The sequence below is a fragment of the Solanum tuberosum genome, unplaced genomic scaffold, assembly GCF_000226075.1.
Source record: "Solanum tuberosum cultivar DM 1-3 516 R44 unplaced genomic scaffold, SolTub_3.0 scf00141, whole genome shotgun sequence".
Classification (NCBI taxonomy): domain Eukaryota; kingdom Viridiplantae; phylum Streptophyta; class Magnoliopsida; order Solanales; family Solanaceae; genus Solanum; species Solanum tuberosum.
Window position 1 is genome coordinate 505356 of NW_006239075.1, and position 8802 is coordinate 514157.

The 8802-nt window shown below is 35.0% G+C and overlaps 1 protein-coding gene across 1 annotated transcript; it reads right to left on the reverse strand.

Annotated features, from left to right (window-relative positions):
• Positions 1 to 1384: 1384 nt before the first annotated feature.
• LOC102593591 (DEAD-box ATP-dependent RNA helicase 16) lies at positions 1385 to 8052 on the reverse strand. The gene is made up of 15 exons (XM_006352935.2): positions 7824 to 8052; positions 7579 to 7737; positions 7409 to 7498; positions 7182 to 7310; positions 6733 to 6833; positions 6440 to 6554; positions 5861 to 5992; positions 4973 to 5038; positions 4671 to 4850; positions 4394 to 4489; positions 3881 to 4018; positions 3186 to 3268; positions 2551 to 2588; positions 2260 to 2474; positions 1385 to 1799 (listed from the first exon to the last, which is right to left on the reverse strand). Exons 1-15 carry the CDS (start codon positions 7971 to 7973, stop codon positions 1728 to 1730), a joined length of 1764 nt encoding a protein of 587 aa, XP_006352997.1. The 5' UTR covers positions 7974 to 8052; the 3' UTR covers positions 1385 to 1727.
• Between the last annotated feature and the right edge of the window lie 750 nt (positions 8053 to 8802).

The following is an 8802-nucleotide window of genomic DNA, read 5'->3' on the forward strand; positions in this document are numbered from 1 at the left end:
AAACCCCTTTTCTCATAATTGATCTTAGAAACCTAAGATCAATTTCCATTGACACCGACAAAAAGACTGCTTGGATTCAATCTGGGCTGACCCTAGCTAGGAGAAGTGTATACTATAGGATCGCAAAAACAAGTAAAAAATTGGTCTGGGATTTATTTGCCCTACTGTTGGTGTTGGTGGAGGGTATAGCATGATGTCGCGAAAATTTGGTAGGGACGTTGTTGATCACATCATTAATGCTAAGCTAATCGATGCCAATGGAAAAATCCAAAATCCAAAATCAATGGGTGAGAATCTCTTTTGAGCGCTATTAAAGGAGGTGGAGGGACTAGCTTTGGTCTCATTGCGGTAAAATTACTCGATATTCCTTAAAAGGTAATTGTGTCCAATGTTCAACTAACATTGGAACAAAATGCAACTCAACTTGTTTACAAATGGAAGGTCTCACTCTTTTCCCCCCTTACCGATTAAATTTCATTTGTGTTTTGAGTTACAGATCTGCCCATTTCTCACGCGATCCTTCACTTCTCAAATCTATTAGAAAACTGTGTTGTTCTATTTTTGTTCCTATATCCGATCTATACACTTATGACTTCTAAATCTATATTTTTAATGTAACTATTTTACTGGCACAGGTGTTTTGGTTGTTTTTCTGTGATGGAGGAAGACACCTTATTATTTTTTCTTTAAGATTTTAATTGGAAAATTATTTCAGATTTTACTTTTTTTGTCCAAATGTAATAATTTTTATCATCCTCTTTGATTTCTCGACCATGAAAGGATTGTCTCCTCTCGATCTCGTCAATTGTAATAATTTTTTTGTGGTGGATTTGGAGAAGGATGATAAAAATTAGTGATGGTATGACTTTTAATTTCAATAACGACAATGAAATTTGTGATTTTGATGTGGATGCTGAAATATATGGTTATGATTGTGATGAATTTCAATGGTAGTGATGTGGTTGCGATGGTGAATTTAGTTAAGTTTATTATTGTTGTTATCAAATTTTTATTATGATAGTGGTTGTGGATGATTAATCCGGTGGTGAATTTGGGTTATGGGTGGTGAAATCTATGGTGGTGGAGAAGTGAATTTGGTGATAATAACAACATTAACATTGGATTTGATGGTCTATAGGGAAGGAGAAACAATTGCTCAACATGGATTTTATTTTTTTTAAATCTGACGTAATTATTGATGTGGCAATGACATGGTGATGATGTGGCGCGAGTGTGAAACACTCATAATTTAGGTGTATAATAGGTCGTCACAATAATTTAAGTGTGTAACTAACTTTTCGTAATAAGTTTTGGGGGAATTTATGTCTTTTCCCAAAAAAGTAGAGATCTTATTATCTCATAGAAGGAAGGTGAAATTACTCTATATTCCAAAAAAGGCAATTATATTCAATGTGGGACGAACATTGGAACAAAATGTAACTCAACTAGTCTACAAATGGCAACATATTGCAAAGTTGATGACAATCTCTCACTCAGGCTCTTCCTGAAGAGTAGTGAATCTCCGTTCAAGCGTGGACAAAGGACTGTCCACTCCTTTTTCAAAACAATGTTCGTTGGAGGAGTGGATGAACTCCTTCACGAAATACAAAAAGAGGTTCCCGGGACTAGGGTTAGTGAAAGCATTCAAGAAAAATTGATTGATAAATAATTCAAATTTCGTATAAACTACAATTCCTTGTATCAAACAACTAGGCAGGGTGTTTCTTTTACTGTTTATGGCCATTATCAGTATCTTTTACCTTTCTCTTCATCCCACCTTTCCCTGCTCGCTTAGGTGCCTGCAATCAAAGAAAGATGTTTTTATAAAAGATCAAACACCAAGCCGCCTACGTTGCCCATAATAAAGCCAAGAACACAAATTATCTAGGATTGTAGTTCTTATAGCTGTGTTAAAAGAAGATATGATCTTTTTGATAAAGTAAAAGATTATCTAATCATTTCCTTCAGTACCTACATCATGTTCAGACTCGGATCATACCTATATGAATAAACAGAACTTCATTGATAACTCTGACATAGAATTAAGAAGAGAGACATAATGCAGTAATACCAAACCCCACAATCCACAAGTTTACCGTTCCTTAACCAAGCAAGGAAGCCATTCGATCATATCATCATGTTGACAAGACTCGAGTAGTAGAACTTGCTAGTTCAATTTCTAGTGGTACACAGATAAAACGTGATTGTAAAATCACCAACACATACAGCTTAGTTCAAGTAGAGGTTGGGGAGGTATACCTCAGCTGAAAATGTTTTAAGAGGGTCTCTGCTTCTTTTGAACCTTCCCTTTGATCCTTTGCCACGAGATGGATTAGTATTGCCCATTGCAGCTCTGGCCAGCTTCACAATCTTGCTAGCTTCTTGTGTTGTTGGATCCAATAGGTAGTCAGGTACATCACGTAGGTGTGGGGCAGGTGCTTTCTTGCTTAACATCTTATCATGCTTCAAAAGATCTGCCCAGAACATTTGAATATAATGAGTCCTAGAATGTTCACTCAAAGTACATCCCACAAACTACAGCTTAATTACCTAAGTCTTTTGGATTATCTTGAAAATGAGCCTTCAATCTGGATAAGACAAGCGGAAAAAGTACTTAATACAGATTACAAGTCAAGCACACCAAAATACAATCATTAAAAAATCATAAAACAGTAACTAGAGGCTCGGAAAGTGCCTCCTAACAGAGAGGTGAAGAATAATAACAAACAAATAACTATATGAAAGCAAACAATTAATCTACAAAATAACTATATGACAAATATTTTAACTTCTTCCCAAAGGTATAGTTTACACCAGCTTCAACATATTATGAGACATTCAAATCATTTGATGAAGTATGAGTCATTCAAATCTTGAATTTCCTTGCAAAGAAATCTGAATAAATTTTCAGCAGATATGCATCATAGAGTCGAGAGTGAGTAACCACCCCTGTTTAACTGAAAGAACTATTCGAGTGATGTCTGAATCAGAACAATAAGGCTGTCATCACATTTCTAAACAACTTAAAGTGATGAACAATGGGTAGGTCCTTAACTCCTTATCAAAAAAAGAATGGGATGAGGAGGACAATAACACCTATTTTGGATGGAAATATGACAGTTATTCTTGGAAAATAAGCTATTCAAAGGAGAAAAATAAAAATAAAAATAAAAAGAGTAGCTTACTTTTGAGAATTAAGAATCTCATTCCTCAGATCCTGAGCCCGTGATTCTCTTACTGCAATTTTTGTAACACTCCTTGCAACATCCTATATAAAAGATGGCAGTCAAGCTATCTAGACTTCCAAAACAAAGAAATCGGCAGGAGCGCACCAGTATACAATTCAAGTTAACTGTTTTCCGTAAAAATATATGTATATATATATCTTTACTTCCTTTTATCCTGGTGATGGCGGTGAATGTAATGGGCTTGCAGTAAACCAACTTATTGAAAGTAGTCACATAAGTTAATTTTACTGCATAGATCTTCTTGTATAGTCAAAGCATGCTTGTGCATCAAGAGGTTGACAAAATATGGACTTATTAATAATCTGTTGATTTACAAATTGGCGCATCTGGACATACAACTCCAATTTATTCATGATTAACCAATTAGGTTCACTTTTTAAACGCTCTATACAACAGAATGTAACATCTAAATATTTGTCTGTTTCTTTTCACAAAAAGCATGCTCAAGATAGTTAAAGCAGGAAGCATTATATACCTCTGTAAGACACTCACTTGATAACCTTAACTTCACAAAGTTCACTGCGACTGGGACTAGGTGACACTCCTAACTCTGCTAGGCTCCCAATAGATACTTATCACACAATGACTATTGAACTGTCCTTAAATAGAAATATTATTGATGAAACTTTTACCTCAGCTCGGTAATGCAAAGACTCCACTGCATTTTTACTCAGCAATGGGAATGGGGCAATAAACTGTGACACCTTGTCTTCATTTTCCCCCAGTAAAGATTTAATCTCTTCAAATATTTCTGTCTCTTCATCAGAAACCTGTAACAAAACAAAGACATGGTCATAAAGGCAGAAAAAAACATAGTTTTCTACTATATTCGTCGGAATAGAATTCATAGGAAAGGAAGAATAAGTAATGTTAGAGAAGATGTATAAAACCAATTCCCCAGCCTGTATGATCTACAAAGTCATGTCTCTCTCAAATGAAAAACAAATTCAGAGAGTAGATGAAATAAGAACTTTGGGTAATTTGTTAATGCCAAGAGCGAAATTCTATGAATCAGCAGTTCAACACTTAAAAACCAAACAACATTAAAACACAGAACCTATAATCCAATAAGTAGTCAACTAAATTATATGCTAGCAATCACAATTGTTCATCAATGACCTCAGACATGTCTTCAAAGTACTCACAAGAGAGACAGATGCTCCAGTATTATATGCTCTTCCAGTACGTCCAATTCGATGTACATAGCCTGCAGCTGTTTGAGGCATCTCATAATTTATCACCTGTTCAAAATAAACCATAAAGAGAATATGGAGTATTAGGTCTATGCAAAATCCAGAACTTCTATTCAGAATTGGTTGTATATCCTCTATCACTGAATGGCTCAACGGGAAACGATAAAAGAAAAAGAACATCAGCTGCTAAATGGAGGACAACATTCCATAAAGAACACAACAAACTTACAGTATGCACATTTTTGAAGTCTATCCCTCTGACCACACCAAACTCTGCATCCAATTTATGCTTTCGATGTCTTTTTGATTTTTTTTGCTCACTGCCATTTTTATCATCAACCTGTTCCTTTCCTTCTGATTGACTTTCATCAGTCGCAATCAAGTAATCAAATAGCCCAGCATTAAATTCCTGATTAGAAGAAGAAAATTATGAGACTAGTGCCATAGTAGACTTCACAAGAAGGGTTGAACAATAACAAAAGCCATACAACAGGTGTGCATTTCTTGGCATTCTACACTCATATGACAGACCTCAAGGATGTGTAGACGAGAACTCTGAGGCAGCTCAGCATTTAACACTGCAGACTTGATCCCAAACTGCAAAAGAAAAACCCAGATTTCAAAAATACTATCAGGAATACCTCAGGCAGGCAGTAAGTATAGCATCGGAAACATAGACCAATAACCTATAAGCACCCAGAAGATTATAGGTCATAAATGTAGCCTTATAGAAAATAGTTAATATAGAGACCTGCAGCCAGTTTGGCCAAGCTTTTGGGAACGCTAAAAGTGCTTATCTTTAAAAATGGAGGTGTTTGCCAAGCTTTTAGGGAGAAAATAAGTGCTTTCCTAATGCTAATTTTTTTTTTACCAAAAGTACTTTTTTGAATGAGAAAATACACTAAGAAGAACTTTTTGAAAGCTTGGCCAAACACTAGCTGCTAATCAAAAGTGCTTTTAAATTGATTAACCTAATACAAACTGCTTCTCACCAAAAGTAGTTTTTTTGAAAAGCACTTCTCAAAATAAGCTGATTTTAGAATATTGGCGAAACAGGCTGCTATTGGGTTTTGTACAAGCCAAAGCTACACTTTTGCACATCCAGCCGATCCAAGATTCCCAACAACTTTCAACTATGATTGAGCACAAACAAACAAAAAAACACTCCCTCTATGGGCTGCACCATCTAGTCATCTACATAGACTGGGAGGTATAACAGAACTAACTTCAACAATTCCTACAGATGTGCTTTAAAAAAAAAGTAATAACATAATAATTATAATAACAATAAGAGAAGAACAAAGAAGTTTCAAGTGGCAAAGATGTTTTGGTGCTTCTAATAGACGTATTCATAAGATAAGTATGACATTTTACATAGTACAACATTTATAAATTGATCACATGTCCTATGATAATTACCTGCTCAAAGAATAGTTTGAGTCTAAAACTCATGTCAATTGAATTTGTAAATATCAAGACTTTTTTCTGAACCAACTCAAGCTTCAAGAGGGCAAGGATATGGACAAGCTTATCACGAGCAGCACAAGAAATCTGAACAAACAGTAGAAGTGGTTGTTAGAGACACGAAACTATAAGAGAAAACAATAGCATAGAACACCAACAATACACAGTTGTTGAGGTGTATATTTGTTGTTGTAATAAGACGTCTAAAACAAAATAATGTCCTGCCCTGGGCAATGCCTCTGCCTACTAGAAGGTAGTGTCATAATATGGCACTTATCCATCACAAAAGGTTGAAAAGTGTGTGACGATTGAACATATAATTTACCATTTAGATGACTCCTAAGTTCCACACCTTAGCACAAAAGATGCAGCTTCTTAGTCAAGTATTACAGAAACCAAAAGTATGAGGATCACTCTATCGAATTAAACATATTTATATAAAGTACCAAGACGGCACCAAAATTCTCAATGAAAAAGTGTTGAAGAGAGGACAGACTACTAAATCAGTTACTTCTATTGAAGGTGTATACTTACATAAAATTGCTGAACATTTTTTGGGATAATGTCATCCTTTGTTTCTCCCACCTCAGGCAAGGTTAGGATGTAGGGATTGTGTAAAATAAGCTTCTTCAGCTTTTCAACGTCAGAACTGCAATGTTAACACGACTAAAAAAGTTCATATCCAAACCTTGAGATGGGGGACAAAGATGGGAAGTGAGATGGTAAAAATCAAGAACTTTGTGATGGAGAAAACCAGCATAGGCGACAGTGGAAGAATCAGCGAATTTGCTTGACATATATATGTGAATATAGTAAGGCGAGCATACCTTGAGGTTGCAGACATCAGAAGGCACTGGCAACGTCTTGGTACATGAGATGTAAGAGCTTTCAGATCATCTTCATATCCATATGACAAAAGAAGATCTGCCTGATACAGAAACATAATTCTCAACCTCATGTCCTTTCGGGTGAATACAATCAAACACAATCCAATTCTAATGCAAACATTCAAATTTAAAAATGAAATAGAAAAGATATGAAATCAAAAAGTAACTATCACTACTAAAGGTGGGTCATAAACCTTATCAGATACCAGAGTCAATTGTATCTAGTAAGTTTCACCTTATATTGGATATGAACCAATGACTCTCACCATACAAAAGCAGACCTTTACAGCAAAACATTAGATTTTAAACAATGCAACTCATTATACATCAGCAAAAAGTCTTTCAACTAGAAGAAGTTCAGAGGAACAATGTTACATAAACTAACACACCTCATCAAGAATGAGAATGGACAGAGAATCTTGAACAGCTTTCGCTTGAATAACTCCATTTGACAAGCATGTCTGTATACAAGCAGGAGTAGATATAACAATTTCCGGAGGCCCCGCCAACGTAGTTCTCTGAAACCAAAAGATCATTAAAAATCATCACTTTATCAAATACCCATAAAAATTAAAACTTAGTAATCACCGAACAATTGTGAACAAAAGAAACCAACCAATTCAGAAACAGACATAGAACTTGTCAATTGGACAAGCCTTAATTGCACTCTACATAGTTCAATCAACGAATTAGCCTCCGAACAAACCTGAACAACAACAAACACAAATAAAACAAACCCACAAACTCAAAACAAAAAAAAACAAAATAATAGCAAAAAGTTTCAACCTGTTGACACAATTCCCTTGTAGGTACAAGAATCAATGCAGTAGGAGCAAGATTCTTGACTGAAGATGACTGAGTAAAAAGCTTGTGAAGTAAAGGAAGGAGATAAGCAAATGTCTTTCCAGAACCAGTCTTAGCTCGAGCAACCACATCTTTCCCTTCCTTAAAAAATAATAAAAGTAGCCATAGCCAATGAAATCAGCTCTACAAACAAAACTGCGAAGAGGATGAAAGTATTGTAAACTTACGAGGATTAGAGGAATAGCAACTCGCTGAATTGGAGTTGGTTTATCGATAGTTTTCTTGGTTAAAGCACGGATTAGACGAGGGTCAAGTCCCAATTCTTCGAAGGTTTGTTCTTCTTCTTCCTCCTCCTCAACTCTTCCTTCTTTGTTCATTCTCTGGTAGGCGAGGGTTTTGGGTTTTGGGTTTCAAAGAGTTCAAAGGAGAAGACTACACCAAGGGTTTAAGGAATAGCCTAAGCGCCGCTACTATCCTTTTATACCCTCCGGCCTCCGATATATTTTGGGATTAAAAATACCTTGATGTTAATTGACGAGGTCGTAAATACCGTCCAAAGTTAATAGTTGTGATGTGGCAAGCCACATGGCACTAATTCCGCCACCTAAGTTTGTCAACTATAGGGGTGTGCAAAAATCGAACAGATCGATAAATCGAATTGAAAAAAGTGTTACTGATTTATTGTTATTAGGTTAACGGTTTTTTAATGGTCTTATAAAAGAAAATTATTGGATTATCGATTCGGTTTGGTTTTTAATATTGGGTAAACCGATAACTCATTAAGACTATAATATTTTACTACTTTTACCTATACATAACTATTAAATATTAATCTCAATATCTTACTACTAATTATGTCTTTATCATTTAGCCTTCAATTCATACTTCACTATGACTTTGAGTTCACAACTTTACATTATACAAACCGTCATCATCTTTTAACTCAACCCTAACTCATTCTTGCTATAGATTCAATCCACTAAAAATTAAGAGGCAAACATCATTTTTTCATGCCATTTTCACTATTCAATTCAGCAGATCATTTTTGTATAATGTAGTGAAGGATATAAGTGGTTTATTTCACATAATTTAAAAGCAATTTGGATATATATATATATAGAAAAGAATCAAATATATTTATGTACTATTAAAAATAGTCTAAATATACCCATTATTATACTTTTAAATATCCAAAAAGAAATTATA

Excerpts from the sequence above, each read along its gene's own strand:
- LOC102593591 (XM_006352935.2), bottom strand. The coding sequence starts at position 7,973 with ATGAACAAAGAAGGAAGAGTTGAGGAGGAGGAAGAAGAAGAACAAACC. Across the intron at positions 7,738-7,823 it reads TTGCTATTCCTCTAATCCTC|GAAGGGAAAGATGTGGTTGC; the intron begins GTAAGTTTACAA and ends TTATTTTTTAAG. Across the intron at positions 4,490-4,670 it reads ACTTCAAAAATGTGCATACT|GTGATAAATTATGAGATGCC; the intron begins GTAAGTTTGTTG and ends TATTTTGAACAG.